Below are 20293 nucleotides of genomic sequence, written 5' to 3' on the forward strand. Positions count from 1 at the left end.
CTACCACCTATTAGGGAGAGCGGGCCCTCCCATATATCCACCGGAGTTACGTTGCCCAAACATCTGATTGACGCCACCATCGGCGCCTCCCATCGGGCGGCCAGCCGAAAAACCTCCCATATGTGGACCACCCCTCATCGCATTCCCGCGACCCATGTGAGGAGGGACATCCACTCCGCGGTCGCCAAAATTCTGATTGCGCTGCATTAGGTAATGACCACCACTGTAGTAATGATTGTGATCATACGGCGGCACCATTACGCCAGCGTTGGGAGTCCAATGGTCGTTACGCCCGCGGCCGCCCCACGGCATGCCGTCTTGCGTTCCCGTTTGATACGTGTAGTTGTTGCCAACATGCTGCGGAGGTTGCGGTGGTGGTGGTAGTTGGGTTTGCGAGGTCACTGGAAGTGAACTGGGAGCCGGGCGGAGCGGTGCGGGTTGCTGCTGTATCATTTGTTGTTGTTGTTGCTGTTGTTGTTGCTGCTGCAATTGCTGCTGCTGCTCCACCAGCCTGCTGCGTTCCCTCTGAAGACCATCACTTTGGTCGTTCAGCTGCCGTTCTTGGGCGAGAAGGCGAGCATGCTTTTCATTCATCTCAATTTCCCGCTGTTTGCGGCACTCTTCAAACAAATGACGCTCATTGTAAAGGTTAGCGCGTCCCTTTTCCAACTCAGCCATCGCGGAATCAATTCGCTGGTGACTAGCCGGTGCCTCAAACACTACACGGGGTCCCTTCGAGTGTGCCTCAACGACTTCAGCTGGGTATGTTACAATGTAGGTTACTGGTTTGGCCTGTGGGGGTATCACAGGGTGTTGCGGGGTTATGTCGCTGGAAAAAGTGTAGTCATCATCGTTTGCCCAACTAAAGTTACCGTTGCTCTCCGGTAGTGTGACGGTAGGCTGTGGTTTAGGAGGTTGTTGGGGCTGGGTGTCGGAGTAGGTTGCTTTTCCACTACAGGAGATTCTTCTACCGGTGTGGGGGGAATCTCCACCGGTGCGACTACAGCTTCTACGGCAGGTTCCTCCGCTACAGGAACTTCGGGTTCCGGCACCGCTACCTCCGGCGGCTCGGGCGTACGTGGCTTTTCCACGCGGACAGTTTGCTTCGTCACGTTGGTGCGTAGCGCCTCCAGAAAAGTTTTCCCGGATGAGGTCTTTGATGCATTTGTGATCTGTGCCTTAATTGTTGGGCCAGCGGGAACCACGACATCATCCGCTTTGTTTTCCTCGCGCTTCGGTCGGCCGGTCTCGTTGCTGGGGCGGCTGTCCAGCTTGTGGTTGCCGTTCACATTGGCGTGTTGTTTCGGATTGTTTTTTGGAGGCATACTTGTATACTCTTCTTCTCTACCTCCAGTAATTTCCTTAACTTACTTTCAGTTCTTCTGATACTTATTTTATTTATCTTAGTTTCTTCCTCCCCTCTCCTGTCGTTTGTTTTATTACACTTTTCCTCTTCCTGTCCTTTGAATACCGTGAACTTTGTGTCTACTTTCGATTCGCCGCCGGTATGTTTGCTATGACTTTACCTTCTTTTCTCCCTTGTTTGGTCTTCCCTTTACAATCTGGACTTAGTTTAAATACTTTATTGGCTGATATTTTGTTGGGAGGCTTCTGAGTTATTTCTCTCTTTTTCCTTGTTAATGCTTATTTTTCTCTTTTTTTTTTGTATTTGTTTGTTTGTATTTTGTTTTCTCCTGTTCTCTCTCCTTTAGCTTACTCAAGTTATTATGTAAACAGTACCTTTCCTTCTTTTATTCTTTTAATTTTGTTTTTAGTGAGTGTGTGTTAAAGAGTTCTTACTATTTGTCCTCTCCTTTTTCTCTTTTTTTTCCTTTTAGTTTTTTTCCTTTAAAAAAATTCTCCTACTGGTAAAATTTATTGGCGTTACAATTGTTTTTGCCAAGTGCAACGTTTCGGGCAGAAAGATGAAAGAACGAATAAGAAAAACAAAAGTAGCGGAATGAAAACGAAAAAAAAAAATAGATAAAAAAATACACACAAAAAAAATGGCTCATCCGGTCATTAATAACAAATAACTTCACCGCACAAGTCACTGCATATAAGGAGAATCCCATACAAGATTCCGCACACTGTAAGAAAGAGGGGGAAGGAAGCAAACGCAAAAAAAAAACACGCTGGCAAACAGACGGTGGTGCATGAAAAGGCGATGAAGCTGTTTAGTAGGAAAAGTTATAAATTAAGAACATACGAAGCGGTCTTTAGGGGTGGGAAGGAAACACTTTTACAGCATAACATCGCCAATAATAGTGATAATAAGAACAAATGGGAATTACTGGGGGGATAAAAAGACGTTACACTAAACCTCTACAATACTAATATATATATATATATATATGTATGTGTGTGCAATATCAACCACTCATATCTCCGCCTCCATTATTTCTTCCTACAACATCAAACTCCCTTTACTTCGTCGCACTTGAATCACAGTCACCAATATACGATTTCTCGTAACAAGCACGCCACCCATGTCACAAGTATTCAGTAGTCAAAGAAAAAGAAACAAAACACGCACACACACAATTGAAAAAGGAAAAGGAAGGAAGAAAGAAAGGAAACAGACCCTTCTCTACCCAATCAAGTTTTACCAATCGTCCACAGCAATACCGAAATCACGATCCCTGCAGCAGTAATATGGTGCCAGCAACGACCACAAGTACAACAGTACAGCTGACCATACCGTGCCGCTTCGCACCCAGTAGGCGATGTTAATACTGCTTTTCATTTTGTCCTCACCCATGCCACTTACGTGCCAACCCGTTGAAAGCATCGCCAAGTACATGGAACCGAGCATCATTACGGTGTAGAAAAACATGTAACTGCTGAGGTGGCCGCTCTCCTCGGGATCCTCCTCAACATCATCATCCCCAACATGACCGAACCCTTTGCTGCTACCCCCTGTGGAAACAACGCTATACACAAGCGTGAAACCGCTCACAATACTACCAATAATTATTTGCTTCAATGAACCGGCCTCATTAGGTGGTATAGCAATTGTGTTACAGTTGGCATCGTCGCCCATGCGGAGTGTAACGAACATGACACCAGCCGTGTAGGCAAAGACAATTCCGCTTGATACTATCGAACCATGCGGTAAATAAATCGACAGCACCGTGTAAACCACAGCACTGATAAGCACGCTCAAAATCGCGAAAGCGTTGTAATTGCAGTTCACATTTGGGACAAACACCACAAAGGACATAGCAGCAATTGCAATGCCAGCTATGTAACTCAGCACGGCAACTATCAGCAGATACCACAACCATTTGCTGTTTTGCTCCATCCTCTCCCCCCACTCCTCAGTCCACTGATAGCTAAAGTCGATGAGGAACACCACATTTATTAGCAGGAAGAGTCCTGAAGCAAAGACGCAGGTGTACGCATAATATGCAAAGAATGTATTTGGTACCCACATTGTCGCAAGAAATAACAGGCCAAGTAATATGGTCTTGGCGAAGAAGAACCGCCTCTGAAACTCCACACGTGACTCGGTGTCGATGCAACACGTAAGGTCCGAGACGGAAAGAAGGTGCAAGAAGAAGAACAAAGAAAGAGAGAAACTGACGCGATAGGCAAGAACTTCACCCACACAAAAGTTTGCGTCCCCTTTGCCAGCGTACTCACAGCCTTTCTTAATAAGTGGGAGATGGCTCAGCAGTGTAAGAAAGCCGCGCAACAACATGGTCGCAACGATTCCCACGAAGAGGTACAGAGAATATTGCACCCGCAACACAACTGTTGGGGAAAGAGAAGTACCATCACTCGAACCCATCACAACTAAAAAAAAAAGAATCACCTATGGGAGAAACGACTTTCCTTCGCTCTCCCTCTATAAATATCCTTGTATATAGTCGAACCCTTCGCACAAGCTCACCTTTTTTGTCCCTGAGTTTAATCCCTTTCGGATTATCTCAAAGATTACATTAGTAATGAAGCGAAGGGTAATGTAAGAGCATGAGGCAATATGCGTGGTTTCATACTTACAGGGAACCGTCTCGGGTTTCAAAAAAAAGAAAAAAAGGACCACCTAGCGGAGGGGCTGAGAACGAAAAAACACGAATTACGTAAGGTGAGGAGGTTAAAAACGGGGTGAAGAGAGAATATCACAACAAAGCGAGAAGGGAAGATGCCAGAGCCGCCACTACAACTTCACATTTATTTTATATATGCGTCTTCTTTTCTTCCTTCCCTCTCCGTTCCACATCTCTCGCCGCATCCACCCCCCCCCCTCTCCCTCCCTCCTCACCTCTTTTCCACGCTCTTCTCTCTAGTTTAGCTGTTCCTTTTTTTGTTTTTCTTTTTGGTAGGCGCCATGGGCTTACCTCTAGTAGGCCTTTCCGCTGCTTAAGCATATACATTCAAATTCAGTGTACATCCTGCTGCACCTCTAGTTGCGCTACACGCATTGTAACATAGACAGTGTTTCTCAGTAATGGTAGTTCCGCAGTTCGGCATGGTGAACAAAACCAAGTGTTTACAACAATAACATTAATGGCAGAATACATTTGAGGTTACATTCGAAAAAGCCGTACGCTAACTACACGGTACCACCAGCGCACCTGTGATCAAGGGAGGAGTTATTTTGGCTGAAAATAAAAAAAAGAAAAGGAAAACACAACGCAACAGTAAAAAGAACAACCAGATCCCTCAAGGTGCTACGACTACACCAAATTTATTCCCCACTCCTCCGCCTCCTTTCCATTCCTGCCTTCCAAAAGGCAAAACCTCCTCCTCCCTCCCTCCTTCAGGGGCGCCCCCATAACGAAAGACGGTGACGTTAAACAATTATTCAAAACGCGGATCATCAACCGCAGCTGAAAAATGAACGTAACCCATCTCCCCACCTCCTATGCTGTAGGTTTTGCGAAGCACATCTGCCTGTGCAGGACTCAGCTGTACACCGAGAGACATAAGCGTTGCAAAAAATTGTCCCTCCTTTACAAACCCCTTACGAGCCCTGTCGTATTGCCTGAACGCAGGAAGCGAGACGGATCGCCGAGAGGCGAGGGTACGGCGCACCCTATCCATCACAGATGCATGGAAAGATTTATCACCTTCTTCTGTCGCCTTTTCCGCCGGTGGGGCGGCTGCAATGTGGGGAAGATTTTCGGAATTCCCAGCGGCCGCGTAAGCAGCAAAGGTTGTGGCGCTTCCACTGTCGTTCCGTTGCTGTGGCCCCATCCGCCGTGTAATGTTTTGCAACATATGTGTCACCACTGCCAGGAAGGTAGGGTAGTCCACATGATTTTCCATCTCCGGATGAGCAAAAGAGATTTCGAGCACCCTCAGTTCCTCCTCCGTAAGCTCGATACCGAGAATAGACAGGCAGTGCCTAAATCGTGAGTTTGTTACATGCCGGTGCCGCAATTCATCACCGTCTGGGAAAAACTCCGCGAGTCTCGGTTTGCGCTCTTGAAGAAAGTAACAGATCTTCAGCAGCACCTCATCCAGAAACTTTTCCTCATCCCCAACGTTTCGTTGTGTGCTGCCGGCGCATGTGGATGCTGGAAGTGACGCTGTGAAGGTTGCACCGTTGCCGTTGATAGTCTTTTGAAATTCACCTACAGCCAACTCGCCTAGGCCAATGTCCCCAACAAAACGCCTGTATTCGATGGACTCCCTGTCATCCGCCGCCGCGTAGTAACGAGACAGAAGATCAATCTCCGCTGCCGTCAGGGCAAAGCGATGGCGGGCAAGTCCCTGCTGGAAGTTTGTTCGGGTAATCTTCGCCCGGTGGAACCGGTCAAAGTCTGCAAAGAAGGGTAGCAGGAGAGCCTGGTGCGAGCTCACGTCGTGGGAAAGTCGGGCACGCAGTCGTCCAAGCTCCTCAAGTTCAGCAGCAGTGAGCTTATCATCGGGGTTCTGGATCGTTTCCTTTAGCGTAATAGCCGCCTCGCCCTTTGCACTACGGGATGCAGTAAAATCATATCTGGTGGAAACGGAAGGCACAGCCGACGGCGCTACCTGCCCGATATCAGCGATGAAGCGGTTCGTGTCAACGTGATCCCGCACCTTTGTGGAGGCGTATTCCTTCTTCAGCAGGTCCGCCTCACTGGGATGCAACTTCACACCGGCGATACCGAGAGCAACTATGAACTTGTCCGTTTGCACAGTCCCGCCGCGAAGCGGATCAAAGTCAAAGAAGAACTCACTCACACGCAGGTGACGTTCCTCCGCCTGCATTGCAATCTTCACCAACACATTCACTACCGTGTCGGCAGGAAGTGGCCGCGACAGTTCAACACTCTTTTGCAGCTCTGCCATAGCAGAAGAGTTTAAAATCCGCGACGCCCCCGTGTCCCATTTCACTTCATCTACGTCCATGACGAACTGGAAGTAATTTACCTCATCGGCGGGGCCGCCGTCGGGAGCGCGAATGGAATACCGCCTCACGAGAAGCTCGATCTCTTCCGGCTTCAGAAAAATTTTGTGAGTTGCCAGCGAGCGAATAAAGCGGGAAGCAGTGCACGTGCGGTGCTCGTAGATACCCTTCCGTGCGCGGTCGAAATCATGCATAGTTGGAACCAGATGAATACGGTTAGAACGAATAATCTGCCGCACCTTCCGCAACACCGCCTCCGTCTGTTGCTGCTCTTGTTGATTCGTTGCATCGATGAACTGCCCGGGCGCCCTTGTTTGTGCCAAATAGTTCGCTGAACCGCCGTCAGCCTCCGTGTGCCGCGGGTTGGTGTCAGCAAGGAACTGAACATAATTCACACGCACAAAAGGGTTCTCATCCATTCCTGGCTTTTCAACCAAGGTTGATTCATCGGCATACGCTCGCGTGAGCATCGCTATGTTCTCCGCAGTAAGTTTTGCGTCAACAAGGCGGAGCTGGCCGAGGGCAGACTCAAACTGGGGTGCAGTGACAAAGCCCGTCTTGAAGTGATCATAGTCACGCAGGTAATCGTCACAGCGCAAGTGATACATAGAGAATTGTTCTCGCAACATGCGCAGCAAACCATCAACGGTGTGAAAGCCGCTTCGGCTCCGCAAAAAGTTCTTCAGTGGAGCAGCGGTGGGCGAATGTTGACTCATTTCTTGGGGCTTATCCTCGATGTCATTGCACCATGCAGAGTACAAAACATCCCCGTCCTCATTCTTATACTTCTTAATGAATAGCTTAATTACCTCCTCACGCAGTCCTTCAAACGGAATGCAGCGACGAAACACCGAGGCCGATACCTTACCGCTTCGGAAATGGTCAAAATCTTCAAAGCATTTACGCAACTGGAGCCCGCGCACCCGAGAGATATCACGGATCGATTGCATGGCGGCGCGCAACTGCGCCTCCTCTGCATCCGACAGCGAATTTGGCTTGCGCTTCAACGTGGTGAGCAACTCCGGAGGCGGTTCCTCTGCCTGCAGCGCCTGAAGGAAGTTCGTATAACTCACAAGAGACCCGGCACCACGTGGTGTCACTTCGCCTGAGCCCCCATGAGTGTATGGAGCTGCAAAGGCATCGGTAATTGCATCAAACTCTTCATCGCTGACCGGTATGTTATTAACGGCAAGTGCCCGACGCAACTGCCCTGCTGTGATACGGCCAGAGTTCAACTTGTCGAAATCGGTGAAGAAGTCATTGAGGCGCAGGCGACGCTGGGCAGCATGCACTCGCACTCGTTGAAGTACGTCTCCTACTAGAGACATCGGTAAAGATGTCTGCAATCTAATCTACACACTCACTTAGAAGTTAGTGATGACGAAGCGGTACAATTCCTCTGGACCGACACACGCCTCGTTACAAATGAACTCTCCTACTACTTGGAGTTTCCTGGCGGTCGCCGAAAGAGGGGAAAAAGAGAAAAACAAGATAACGCAAGAACGGGAGGTAAAGGACAAAACGGCTAGTATCTAAGGTACGCACGAGAAAAAAAAAAAGTCGACGTGGGCTAATTCAGTGCACGGGAGAACAAATGGGAAAAGGAGGAGCATGGCTTGTTCTCATCCAATTTATCTTCTCTACTAGAGCCCTCACCACCGGTGCACCTCTCCCCTTTATACATCCCCCTACACAGTAGTAAGTTTGGAGTAAAAAGGGGGAAAAAATATACGGCACTAAGCGAGGCGTAACTCTCAATCATCCTCGATGTCTGCCTTCGGATGTTGCACCCTGAAAGGTAGTGAGGCATCTGCCCAAGAAATTATTTCACGAGGAAACAGCAACACCGTCAGTGCAACAGCAGTAACGCCGCCGTTACGCATCGCGCGGTAAGTCCCCCACGACGCGCTCTTCGCTGTAATGAATGCGCTTGCCGCACCGATGCCTAAAGAGGGAATAACCCACTGCTTCGTACGCACCGTTTCACCCACCGCCGATACGGGCACGGCGACGAAGCGGTCGGCTTGCTCGGCGTAGAGCTTAGCGGTTGCTACGTGACCTGAGACATTCAGTGCCGGACCGAGATAAGCAGCAGCCGCCCACACGTACTTTCTCACCGATGATACGCTGTGCCTGAGCCACGGCCACTCCCCTTCCCACTGCGACATCACACCACAGTCCTTGAGGCTCATGGAACTAAAAACTTGTAACTCTCCTACGAACTATGTGTTTACAAGCAAACTTAGATATGTCCGCACACGTGACACACACACACACACACACGAGTACCCCAGCGGTGGATCACCACTTCAGGTATGAAACTCCAACCGTTCTACTCTGAACACAACAAAAATACGATAACTCACCCACTGGGTGCTTAATCGGTTGTCACGTCACACTTCGCGTGGTGGAGTTTATAATAGCAAGAGTTGAATGAAGGAGGGGTAGAATTCGATAGAGACGGGTGGCAATAAGGAAAGAACAGGGTGTTGAGCACTGGCAGACAACATTGAGAAGATTTGGAACTATCCAATGAAACACTCTCCTCCACGAGTGTTTTGTCGTATCAGTGTCGAAGTGGTACACACAGCAATCCGCATGAGAGAATAGTCAAGGAAACCTTCACTAAAAAGGTAACAAACACTGAGATGCAAGTACGCTTTGCACGGGAAAACTTTAAAAAAGAAATGAAAAAGAGTGAACGGGCCTCCAGCTCCACGTGCACACGTAGTGCACTGCTGTTGTTGTAGCAACACGACTTACCCCCGACGGAAATATCGAACAAACTCAAATCCAACACATTTAGAATTTACACCTCGCCCCACACGTTCGCTTCCGCATGTCCGGGCAATCACCAAGAGGCGGGGGATTGGAGAGGTAACTCCCAACGACGCACATCTACGAGACAACCCCGCACCACACGTACACACAACTTTCTCCCTGCACGCGTACCAAAACGCACGAACGTTTGCTGCATACATTGCCACACCTGGTTCACGACTCTCGCCGCCGTTGCAAAACCATCCAAGCATGCAAGAGCTATGAAAGGGAACCCCACTTAGGCATTCGGTACCCATGTGAAATACCTTCAAGGTTTAAAAAAAAAACTATTTAACACACTACAACCGGTACCAATGCATTGTGTACCGCACTCCCAATACTTTTAAACTTGGACGTACCGACAGACTCACCAGTGGTACCACCACCCAATGGGCAAAACCTTTTGCAGGCACAACTCCAACACTCCAGTCCTTCTTCCTCCCATCCACAGCCTCCCCCTCAGAACATTCAGCGTGGGAGCGCGCAAAAATAAAAGCGAATATGAGGAACGGATGACATGGAGCCACTATACCCTCGCCATCATCATATTCCTGACACAGAAGAGGTTGATGAAACCAGAGGCATTATTGTTAGTCCCTTTAAAAGAGGGTTTCGTCACCTACCATGCTCAACGCTCAAACTCCTCAAGGGAGTCTCACCTGCCAGCCGCACGTTTCCGTTTTATGCCTTTCTTCACTGCCGTCAGTCCCGGCAGTTCGAAGGGGAAAAAGAAGTCAGCTATCCCACAGCTTCCGTTATCCGGTACCAGTTGGCCAGACCTTGCTGTGCCACTCCTAGGCAACACAACGTCCTGCTCGTTCACATCAGCGGAAAGGAAAATGTCGTCCCAACCCTCCAATGAGGTCCGAATGGGTTCCCTTTTGACAGAATCCCGCTTTAAAGCATCGGGTGCCTCTCCATGGGATGGAGTACGTGATGGCAAAGCGCGTCCACCGCCCCCTTTCATGCCTCGACTCCGTCCACCCTCACCACTGCAAGCCGCTGAATTCCCATCAAATCTCGCCCTTTGGCTTGACGCAAGGCTGCCACCTCCGACTCTCCTCCTCTTTATAACTATCGGTGACTGTGATCGGGTGACCTTTCCAGATGTACCACTTGGGGAACAATGAATGTTGACCACAGGTTTATCGGTATTCGAAGCACGTTCCGCGGATCCTACAGCACGCGCATTGACATCACCGTTGTCTTTCAATGGGGCGACAGCGGGAGAGCCCATACTCGAGGCCTCACCCTCACCCTTCGCCTCCGTGTTGGCACTTTCCGCCAAACTGCAAGGGGAAGAAACGAACGGCGGTGTCGGCAGGTAATCCATTGCAGTTGGGAGACAACACAACAACTGCTGGATGCGTTGAATGTGTTCCCCTTCACATAGGCAGCGTGCGAATACGTGGAAACGTAAAAGTAGTTGATCACTCGAAAGCGACTCTTCCGCACCCAGTTTAGAGCCAGGGCCAAACTCTATCGTAAGAAGCGGCTGCTTCCACGATGTTCCAGAGGAGGGATCGAAGAGTACTGAAGGTGATGTATCCCCAGTTGCCAAGCGCTTGCCGTTCACAAATGTTCCATTTTTACTTCCACAATCACGGACGCTAAGAGCACACCACAACCCCGCGTCCGGTGAACCACGCAGCGGTTCTCGACCAGCGAGTTGCACGACACAGTGCCGACGCGAGAGAAATGAACCCAGCAGCTCCCCTTCAAACTGTATTACTCCACTGTTCTCCCTGGGATCCCTACCAAGTGGAAGGAGGCAAACGAGAGGAAGATTTGCCATCCCACATCGACTCCCTCCACCTGTAGAGTTGAAGTTCTGAGAGGGAAGTGAGCAACCGTTCTCCGTGCTTCTAGATAGGAAGCGAGCCACAAGACGGCACCGTTTGTAACCACTCACTGAGGAACTTCGGACATGCATCGGTAACAAACCCGAAGGAGTCTCCTCCAGGCACTTTGTTGGCTGGGATACTGTTGCACTCAAACCGCCCAGGTCCGCAAGTGCCTTCAGGTTATGTGCAGCAACTATAGCAATCTCCATTGCCTTCCACGAGGAACTTCCCCTTTAATGAAGAATTGCTTCAACGAACATAAAGAAGGTTGACAAAAGACAGTACATAACACGAATAAATCAAAGGTCACACACACACAATATAAGCACAGTAAATGAGAATCGCATTAACCCCACAAAAGTAAATGTGCACTTGCACACATCGCTCACAATGGACGAAACTGTGCAACAACGCGCACCACTAACCCTTCGTGTCGCCCTTAACTTGATCACTTGGATTTGAAAGAAAATAACCCTTCTCCTGTTCCCGCCGGGTGCGAAGGTAATTCCGCTGTTCCTCCACAGAAGAAGTAATGGCACGTAAAAACTCCTGCTTCTTGTTCTCATCCCTAGAAAGCTCGTACAAGTGATAGTCCTCCGCCTCTCCGAAGTTCGTCAGTGCACGCCAATAGTCATTCCATAGGTGATTCAGACCACACCGTATCAAGCGGCGATAAAATGGCACACATTGGGGCACTTCCGTACTTGTCTCAACCTCCCGGTTTGTATTGTAGCATTCCATGAGGGACACGTGGTGCGAAGCACAACTGGAGTGGAGTGCAGCATTTTGTAGCAAAGTTTCATGGTTAAGCCGCGACCCCATGCACCCTACGTAGGCAATGTGCGTAGCGCGGCATTTCTTTTCGTTTATGCTGTTCCTCGTGTTAATTTCACGGCGATCATCACCATGTTCTATCAGATTATGCTTCTCGAGGCATGCTGTGTATTCATCGAGTTGCTTGTAACAAATATATGCGTTAAGGTTCTGTCTCAGCATGAAATTATTGTGCGCCTCCTCAACAGCGGGATCGGGGTCACTCCCTCGATCTGCAATCGCCTCCCTCTGCTCCGCTCGCCATTGGTCAAAGAGATCCATGGAAAACTGGGAATGCTTCGACACTGCATTCAGAGGCCGCCAAGCATTAGCAGACATTGCACGGGGGAATCAGAGGCCCTCCTAAAGAAAAAAGCAATAGCCCGTTGGCCGCAAGAACAAAAGAACAGAGAAGGAAAGGGAAAAGGAAGAAAAAAAAAAGTTGAACAGTGATAATGAGTGTTTTGCAGCCCGTGCAGGCGAATGCAGCGTTCGTCTCTCGTACTGATGTCCGGGTCCACCTTACCGTCTAAGTGAAGTGAGATGGACTGCGGAGTACGACGCCTTGGCAGGTAGATATAAAGTGAAAATAAAATGCTGTTGCCAGAAGAAATTAAGCCGAGAGAAAAAATTTTATCTGCTTGGTGGGCATCGCTCTCCTTATTGGTCTCCCCCCGGCGTTTCGCATCCCGCTGTTTTGCCCTTGCCAAATAGACAGGGCGAGAGCGCCACAGAAAAGATGTGAAGATATGCACAAAGGGGTGATCCTTTGGGAAACCTCAAATAAATGATGGTTCAGGTCCAACCTAAAAAAGCATCACTTCCGTTGAGGTGCAGCTTTCCCGCTACGACCCTGAGGTGCCCTCCTGTCACCGCCGCGCTGCTGCTGCTGCTGCTGCCGTTGTTGTTGTTGCTGCTGCGGTTTCTGCCTCTGTTGACCCTGGCGTTGACGGTTGCCCTCCTCAGTTCTGGCGGGCCTCCCTCCCTGTCGTTGTGCCTGCTGTGGACGGCCAGTGGGCTTCTGTGCAGCTCCACGCTGGGCAGCACCCTTAGTTTGACCAGCCGCGTTACGGCCACCCTTCTGCTGAGTGCGGGCACCTGAGGCAACCTTCAGGTTCTTGGTTTTCTTGGCGCGAGGTTTCTTGCCAGTCTTGATGCGGACAATACCCTTAGCGATTGCTAGGTGATTGATGGCATGATCCGACTCACCCTGGCAGCGAAGGTAACCAGCGATGCAAAGCGTAGTCGTCGTACCATCAATCACACCGTTCGGATCGACATTTGCAATGGCAATCTGCACAGCAGAGTGATCGAACGAGGTAATGAGGCTGTTCGTCGCGTGGCATTTGCGCGGAATGTACAGGTCCACGTTCACGCCTTCCTCATTGTAGGTCCCGATGGTCGCCATAGTGGTCGTGCTTGAGCAGAGGAGAGTATGTCACCTTTTGAAAAGAAACGCACGCGAAAAGCAGAAGGAGAGAAGAGAAGAGAAAAAGGGGGCCGTTGAAGAGGAAGCTTGAAGGGGAGACACCACAAAAACTTCACCGGATCTTTCAACTGCTAATGAAACACGCGGCACCGGTAACTAAAATATGCATTAAGAAAAAAAAGAAAAAAAACCTCCTTCCACACGACTTCGACAAAGTTCCGATAAGTCAAACGCGCTCCGGCCTCAAATCAACAGTCTAAGAGCGAGGGCCGCGCCTACCGCTCTGCTGAGGTGCCCTCCTGTCACCGCCGCGCTGCTGCTGCTGCTGCTGCCGTTGTTGTTGTTGCTGCTGCGGTTTCTGCCTCTGTTGACCCTGGCGTTGACGGTTGCCCTCCTCAGTTCTGGCGGGCCTCCCACCCTGTCGTTGTGCCTGCTGTGGACGGCCAGTGGGCTTCTGTGCAGCTCCACGCTGGGCAGCACCCTTAGTTTGACCAGCCGCGTTACGGCCACCCTTCTGCTGAGTGCGGGCACCTGAGGCAACCTTCAGGTTCTTGGTTTTCTTGGCGCGAGGTTTCTTGCCAGTCTTGATGCGGACAATACCCTTAGCGATTGCTAGGTGATTGATGGCATGATCCGACTCACCCTGGCAGCGAAGGTAACCAGCGATGCAAAGCGTAGTCGTCGTACCATCAATCACACCGTTCGGATCGACATTTGCAATGGCAATCTGCACAGCAGAGTGATCGAACGAGGTAATGAGGCTGTTCGTCGCGTGGCATTTGCGCGGAATGTACAGGTCCACGTTCACGCCTTCCTCATTGTAGGTCCCGATGGTCGCCATGGCGAAGTGTGAAAAAAGCGTCTTAAAAGGATGAAAAATACGGGACAGTGTTACAGTATATTGACCAAGTGCACTAACTCTGGCAAAGAGTCTCGCGGTAAGTGAAGCAACTATGAGTAAATTTCAGTTGTGGGTAATAATGAAACACTCGCAACAACTTGTTCCCAAAACCAGAATACGTAGGAGAGGAGGTGTCGCGAGTTGTGCAAATGGACATAGTTCCTCGATGGAACTCAGTTGTGGGAAGTCGGGAACCGACGCCTGCACGGGGAAACCGATGACGAACATAGCGATATCATAAGTTCCCGCTAACGTTGTTTCACGAAAGCAACGAGGTGAAGGAAACACGTATCCCTTTCACCCCTGTGGTTTTTGCCTTGTGGAATAAAGCTCACTCTTTCTTGACCTCATCAAATGAGAACTGCCCGAGAAGGGCTTCAACCGATTCCGTTTCCTCTGGCTGTGGTCTGGTGGGCGCCTGCGGTTGTTGAGAAAAAAAATACTCCAAGGGGGGAACATTTTCCCCGAAACCGTCGGCGCACGCGGGGGGTGGGACTGACGTCGGTGCTGTTGAAGGGACTGCCGGATTCTCGAAATCAGCAGCACCAGTTCTGTCACTGGCGTGTGCTGGCGAGTCAAGAACCGTATTGCCGACGTGCTCCGGTATGTCGTCTAAGCCCATCTCCGCAGCTACAGACAGTAGTAGTTGTACTCGCTTTTGGTACACCTCCATTCGTTGTCTTACTTGAAAAAGAAAAAAGCGATCTTTATCATTGTCACTTTCTGGGCTAACATCTTTGCATATATTCGTGATGATCTCCATTGCGGCAATGTAATTCCTTGCGGCCACAAGTGGGTTTCCATCAGGAGTTTCCTCTGCGCGGGCACGGTAGATAAGGCCACTCGCTTCTTCGATCCGCTTTTCTAAAGTCGTCATTGTGACGAGGCACGACTATTTACTTGCCAACCAGTGGCGAGAATAAGGAAACAACGGGCAAGGCGTAAAGATTTTTATACATGAAGCTGCAAGCATAAATATTTTTTCTGTTGATTTGGCCGCATGTGCCCCTTCCCACCCTCTCTCCTCAAAGACACAGAACGCTTTGACAGGTACACAGTGAGAGACCGCAACGCAGAACACGAAGAACTAACGTGAGGGAATAAGAAAGGAAAACAAAGACGGAATGCCCCGCCGATGATAACATTTGACAGGAAAATAGGTCACATGTGCAAGGGTGAATATGAAAAAGCGCAAAGACGGATGAAGTCACATTCATTCTTCCCCCCAACACAATTTCTCCTCTTCTCGACCGCATTATTGCATTCCATGCAGTATGCCGCTGCCATCGCAGCGAAGATATCGCGTCCAACACAAAAATATATATATTTCATTATGTAATACATCTGGTACAAGCGGCTGCAGCACAACGGGAATACGGAAAACCGGAAGGTATCACGAAAGGCGTCAGTGGCAGGAAATAAATCACAAAAACAAACTATTTACATGACAAAAATAAAGCAAAATAAGAAAACAAGATAAAACGATGCCCTCACCACACACAAACACACAAACTTTGCCACCATACCCAAGACCACGTATCGATACACCGCTCAGGCAGTTGCACAACGGTGATGCGATACAAAAACTTTGCCGGACTCGTCTACAACAGATCGGTGAAAGCCTCAAGGCACACACACGTCCACACAAGCGGATAGTGTTAACTAATGTTTGTTTCTCCCCTCCGTGGGAGCGGGATCAGCGTTCATTGATGTGCGCGGTGATTCAATTTGTGGCGGTGAGGATCGGCTTTATCAACATCAATACGCTTTTCAATTATCCTCATCCGCCTCCAGGTTTGCAGATCAATATCCGAGTCCAGTGCCCTCTGTTTGTGCACATATCCGTGTGAATTACGAAGTGTACCCAACCTGTGCATGCGCTTTGTCAGCGTTCCCGCGTTTGTCGTTGCGGCACGGCGGTTGGTGGTGTCACTCTCGTCGTTCGGATCGTGGTTTCCGGCCTGTACCGCGGCGTCTGGAAGCTCGGGAAGCACCGCTTGATCGATGTAGTTGCTCTTATACATGCTCATCTTCACATGACCTTCATTCTCGAGTCGCCGGGTTACTCCACAATAGGGCTGAGCCGCTTTATCGATCGCAATGGGATTCGTTGTATCGGGCATAGGATTAGTAGCCTTGGCCGCCGCCTTCTTCCTACCGGCAAGAAGGGCTAACAGTTCAGCCTTATTCTGTATTGTCCCTATTAGATGGCCGTTCTGGGAGTTTGTAAGTCCACATGGAAGTTGAGACGGGTAAACAAGACTTTTATCCCCATATACCCATGAAGTGCAGTAGTAATCAGTCGGATGCCCCCCTGTTGTTAATTGCGGGCGGCGCGAAGCCAACAAATCTTCCTTATTTGCTGGTAGTCCCTCCAAACTTGGCTTTGGTTTCGGTGCGAGCGACTCGATGGATGTTATTTTGGGGGCCACTTCCGCCATCTTGCGCAATTCCTCCTCTGTCGGAGGGATTGCCAGTAAGTTAGGGCTGAAAGCAGTTGCCTTGGCGCCCGCGTACAGTTGTGGTTCTCCACCGATCGACCGACCATTATAAACATAATCTGTTTTGTATGTTGTGTTCGGGGGAACTCCGTCGCCAGTTGAGCACCCCATTACATGAGTTGAGCGCCCGTGCACAAAAGCGGTTTCCGGCTCACCTGCCCGGCAGCACGACTGCAGGATGTCACGGAAGTCTTTCCCTTCTACATCGTGTTTTACGTAGTGGGAGCGGTAAGTTGTTCCCTCGCCACCGGTTTGAGCTCCTGCTCGAAATATGGGTCGGTTCCGAACTTCGCCGCTCACGGTGAAATTTGATTTTTTCTCTCCTTGGCCGCTCGGATCGATGTCTCGATTGTAGTCATAATCGTAACGTGTCATGTAAAGGTCTAGCATGTTCGCCTTGGGGTGAGGCGGAGGTGACATTATCAAGTCCGATTTAGACCCACCGAACATTTTGACTCCCAAAATCTACAGTTTATAGTGGATATGCACCTTGAAACGGATGTACCTGCGTCACCGCTGCGTACTTACCAGCAAAAAAGAGAGCGATGGACCTAAAAGAAAATGAGGATACAACACATGAGAATAAAGGGGAAGGGGGTAACAACATGTAGACCTGGTCACGGTATGTTGGTTACCATTCTTCACAATTAACTGAAGACCAAAAAGAATAGGAACAGGTAAGGATCCACGTCTAACGCAACGGATATCAGTTTATCGTGAAGTGCTGCCCACACGCACCTGTACGACCGTCCCCGGTGGGAAAAGAATAAGCAAACGCCGTCGCTTCATATTCCCGGGCGCTCCCCTCTGGTGCATCGAAGGTGGAGAAACCTCTCTTCCTTTTCCCGAAAAGGGGGGCTTGTGTTTTCCTCCTCGTTTCGGCGGCAGGCGCCGCCATCGTCATGCCAGTGGTACTTCATTGTCAGTTAGTCACTGCAGGCTCAGCAAGCATCCGAACAATCCGTTGCACAGTCCACGGTCCTACACACTGGTCACAGTAATTTCCAGAAGAGCGCGCGTTCGGTCGTGTCTCCGAAAGAAACTTACTTTGATGAACCCGCAGCAAGTCAATTGCTTCAACGAACCGCTCATGGGGGTTTGTGCCGTAATAATCGATGAAAGCAAGCGGCTGACTGCTCTGTTGCTCCTCCGTTAGTAAATTCGACTTCCAGTACGCCACAGCCTTCAAAAACAAAGTGAAAAGAAACGGGGAGGGAAGGCCCGTATCTTTAGAAATGTTTCTGCCGATATCCTGCTGTACTTCCGTGCCAAAGCTCCTCAGCATACTTTCCACAGCTGGTACAACTCCCACTGAGGCTTCACTCAGCAACCCCCCATCACCAGACCTCTTTCCCACAACATAAGAGCTCGTCAATTGACCATCGTCTTCCCGCAGTCGCTCAGCAGCCGTCACGGCGGCTGAAGTCGGTGGGGTCGTCTCCTTCGAGTCGCAGTGTTCTGCTGCTGCCGGAAGTTGCGACCAATCAGCGACCGCATCGCCCACCACTTCCTGAAGTTCCCGTAAGAACTCCCTCCAGCCACTACTATCCGCATTTGCGACGGGCCCTGGTGGAACCGGCACCGTTCCCACGTCTGTTGAGCCTTGTTGCTCTCGCCGCCTCAACTCCCGCAGTCCATATACTTCACGAAGTGATCGCCCGCAATTACAGCCGACAAGCGGTGCTACGAAGCTGACGATTGGGTCACCCTCGGGAATATTAACGGGAAACTTTCTTACCCACGGTAGCCCCCACGCTACGCCCACGAACTGGACAAAAGCAGACCACGCAGACAAATAATATAACCGATCAGATGCCACGGCAAACACGGTGGCAAGCCACATGTGCTCGAACGCTGGTCGCACCATAAATCCGCCGAGGTGCGGTAACTCCCAAGACTGCACATCATCACAAGTAGGTTCCAATAGTTGATTGTCTCCCCACGAATAGTACTCTCTGAGTTCAGAAAGCGAGAGTTGCAGAAGCGGCGTACTTTGGTAGTAAGAAGGTTTTTTTGTCATACACGGGCTCGGAACAGGAAGGAGGAAAACCTCACCCTGTTCGCTGTAACCAAGTACCACAGCAGTGCGGCAAGCCTCAGCGTAGGGGGTATGTTCCTTATCCGCTAAATGAAGTTGAAAGAGGAGCCCACCAGTGAGCGCCGGATCTCGTATTGAAAGCAAAGTACCGTGAACAGGAAAGGAGACAGACGTCATGTCTTGGCCGTCGTGCGTACCGACGCCCGCCACCGCATCATCTTCCCGGCACCCTTGCAAGTTGCTTCGGCCAATACGTGGAGAAGACGTGCAGCCGCTGAAATTACTTTCGTAAGGACTTCCGCCACGGTAGCTACAGGAGCTGGCGCTGCTCACATAACTTTCACTGCACTCAGATTCCACAAAATCACTCTCCGCACTGCTACCATCGTTGCCGTTTACACCATCAACACATACCTTAACCTCCTCGCCCTTCCATATTGGCTGCAGGCAGTGGGTAACACTTGTATTATCGCCTAACAAAACAGTAGATTTGTCCGCGCCGTATCCGGCAAACTTCAATTCATGTCGAAGTTGCATAAACTCCACCTTTGTCACTATCCTGTGAAAGCAGGTACACAGACCGAAAAAAGAGAGGATACGAAAAAAAAAAAAAAAGTAAAAGTAAGAGCGGTAAACGAAACTGCTACACCTCACCAACACGGAGGGAGTGTCAGTAGGAACGTACGCCTCTGCCATCCCCAGTTGCGTAAAAGCGCTCAGAGGGTTAATAACCACACCTCACTCGGAGCCCCTTGAAGACATGGACGGCAGCACATCAGTACCGTGCGCATGCCGTTTAATTAATCAAGCACCATTTCACCTCCGAATGCCCCCAACGCGCATTACGGTGCGTCTCAGCTACACACACACACACACACACACTCATTCCGCAAATACATGTCTACAGACGTGAATGTATTCATATGCGCACTAAACATCAAGCAGGTCAGACACAAATGTGAGCGCATTTATACATTTCTAGAAAAAGCGGGAGGCACACCCTCCAACCCCTACATCATGTAAATGCTCAATGCCACATGCGTTTCTAGTAAGCTAAACACAAGTCAGGTAAGGTAAAAGGGAGCAGCAAAAGACAAAGGGGGCTAATCAACAACAAGGAATACGGCATAATAGCGTGAACCAAGAGCAATTGTTTGAGAGAGCAGATGTAGTAGACAACGCTGGCAGTTCCTTTCAGAAAAAGGTCACGCCCTTCCCTGTTAATATTAGTCACTCCCCGCAAATTTCTTCCCCTCCCATCCCCTCATAACGGGCAATTTTCGCAACAGAAACCACGAGGAGAGTGACCATCGGACGCAAAAAAAAACAGAGAGAAAGGAGCGCAACAAAGAATACAGGAAAACTAAACAACAACAAAAATGGTACAATGTTACATTACAACACCCGCTGCAGAATTTTTGTGAACGGAAACTCATAGCAGGGTAAGGCCAGCGGAAAGACACACCCACGACTGCACTACCCGGTATTAGCGTGTGGAAAACAGTCGACCAGCAACCATATACCAGAAATCAGTGCGACGTCGGGAAAAGTAGAAGAGTAATAATGAGAGTAAAAGGAGGAAAGGAAAAAACCGACAGTCGAAA

General features: G+C 49.8%; 12 protein-coding genes across 12 annotated transcripts; all 12 read right to left on the reverse strand.

The window, feature by feature from the left end:
- On the reverse strand, positions 1–1325 carry TbgDal_XI7260 (hypothetical protein, conserved; the record flags this gene model as incomplete). The annotated part of the gene is given in 2 exon segments (XM_011781570.1): positions 1–869; positions 869–1325. Coding segments are annotated over 2 exon segments (1326 nt in total).
- A 1280-nt stretch (positions 1326–2605) lies between these two features.
- On the reverse strand, positions 2606–3793 carry TbgDal_XI7270 (hypothetical protein, conserved; the record flags this gene model as incomplete). The annotated part of the gene is made up of 1 exon (XM_011781571.1): positions 2606–3793. The coding sequence occupies one exon, from the start codon at positions 3791–3793 to the stop codon at positions 2606–2608; it is 1188 nt and encodes a 395-aa protein (XP_011779873.1).
- A 1013-nt stretch (positions 3794–4806) lies between these two features.
- TbgDal_XI7280 (hypothetical protein, conserved) lies at positions 4807–7671 on the reverse strand (the record flags this gene model as incomplete). Its single annotated transcript, XM_011781572.1, has 1 exon — positions 4807–7671. The coding sequence occupies one exon, from the start codon at positions 7669–7671 to the stop codon at positions 4807–4809; it is 2865 nt and encodes a 954-aa protein (XP_011779874.1).
- Positions 7672–8097: 426 nt separating this feature from the next.
- TbgDal_XI7290 (hypothetical protein, conserved) lies at positions 8098–8535 on the reverse strand (the record flags this gene model as incomplete). Its single annotated transcript, XM_011781573.1, has 1 exon — positions 8098–8535. One exon carries the CDS (start codon positions 8533–8535, stop codon positions 8098–8100), a length of 438 nt encoding a protein of 145 aa, XP_011779875.1.
- Positions 8536–9102: 567 nt separating this feature from the next.
- On the reverse strand, positions 9103–9420 carry TbgDal_XI7300 (hypothetical protein, unlikely; the record flags this gene model as incomplete). The annotated part of the gene is made up of 1 exon (XM_011781574.1): positions 9103–9420. The coding sequence occupies one exon, from the start codon at positions 9418–9420 to the stop codon at positions 9103–9105; it is 318 nt and encodes a 105-aa protein (XP_011779876.1).
- Positions 9421–9818: 398 nt separating this feature from the next.
- On the reverse strand, positions 9819–11216 carry TbgDal_XI7310 (hypothetical protein, conserved; the record flags this gene model as incomplete). Its single annotated transcript, XM_011781575.1, has 1 exon — positions 9819–11216. The coding sequence occupies one exon, from the start codon at positions 11214–11216 to the stop codon at positions 9819–9821; it is 1398 nt and encodes a 465-aa protein (XP_011779877.1).
- Positions 11217–11427: 211 nt separating this feature from the next.
- On the reverse strand, positions 11428–12159 carry TbgDal_XI7320 (hypothetical protein, conserved; the record flags this gene model as incomplete). Its single annotated transcript, XM_011781576.1, has 1 exon — positions 11428–12159. One exon carries the CDS (start codon positions 12157–12159, stop codon positions 11428–11430), a length of 732 nt encoding a protein of 243 aa, XP_011779878.1.
- A 478-nt stretch (positions 12160–12637) lies between these two features.
- On the reverse strand, positions 12638–13228 carry TbgDal_XI7330 (40S ribosomal protein S21, putative; the record flags this gene model as incomplete). Its single annotated transcript, XM_011781577.1, has 1 exon — positions 12638–13228. The coding sequence occupies one exon, from the start codon at positions 13226–13228 to the stop codon at positions 12638–12640; it is 591 nt and encodes a 196-aa protein (XP_011779879.1).
- Positions 13229–13505: 277 nt separating this feature from the next.
- On the reverse strand, positions 13506–14090 carry TbgDal_XI7340 (40S ribosomal protein S21, putative; the record flags this gene model as incomplete). The annotated part of the gene is made up of 1 exon (XM_011781578.1): positions 13506–14090. One exon carries the CDS (start codon positions 14088–14090, stop codon positions 13506–13508), a length of 585 nt encoding a protein of 194 aa, XP_011779880.1.
- Positions 14091–14481: 391 nt separating this feature from the next.
- Positions 14482–15027, reverse strand: TbgDal_XI7350 (hypothetical protein, conserved; the record flags this gene model as incomplete). Its single annotated transcript, XM_011781579.1, has 1 exon — positions 14482–15027. The coding sequence occupies one exon, from the start codon at positions 15025–15027 to the stop codon at positions 14482–14484; it is 546 nt and encodes a 181-aa protein (XP_011779881.1).
- An 826-nt stretch (positions 15028–15853) lies between these two features.
- Positions 15854–17101, reverse strand: TbgDal_XI7360 (hypothetical protein, conserved; the record flags this gene model as incomplete). The annotated part of the gene is made up of 1 exon (XM_011781580.1): positions 15854–17101. One exon carries the CDS (start codon positions 17099–17101, stop codon positions 15854–15856), a length of 1248 nt encoding a protein of 415 aa, XP_011779882.1.
- A 472-nt stretch (positions 17102–17573) lies between these two features.
- Positions 17574–19385, reverse strand: TbgDal_XI7370 (hypothetical protein, conserved; the record flags this gene model as incomplete). Its single annotated transcript, XM_011781581.1, has 1 exon — positions 17574–19385. The coding sequence occupies one exon, from the start codon at positions 19383–19385 to the stop codon at positions 17574–17576; it is 1812 nt and encodes a 603-aa protein (XP_011779883.1).
- Positions 19386–20293: the final 908 nt, after the last annotated feature.

This window comes from Trypanosoma brucei, chromosome 11 (assembly GCF_000210295.1).
Source record: "Trypanosoma brucei gambiense DAL972 chromosome 11, complete sequence".
Taxonomy (NCBI): Eukaryota; Euglenozoa; class Kinetoplastea; order Trypanosomatida; family Trypanosomatidae; genus Trypanosoma; species Trypanosoma brucei.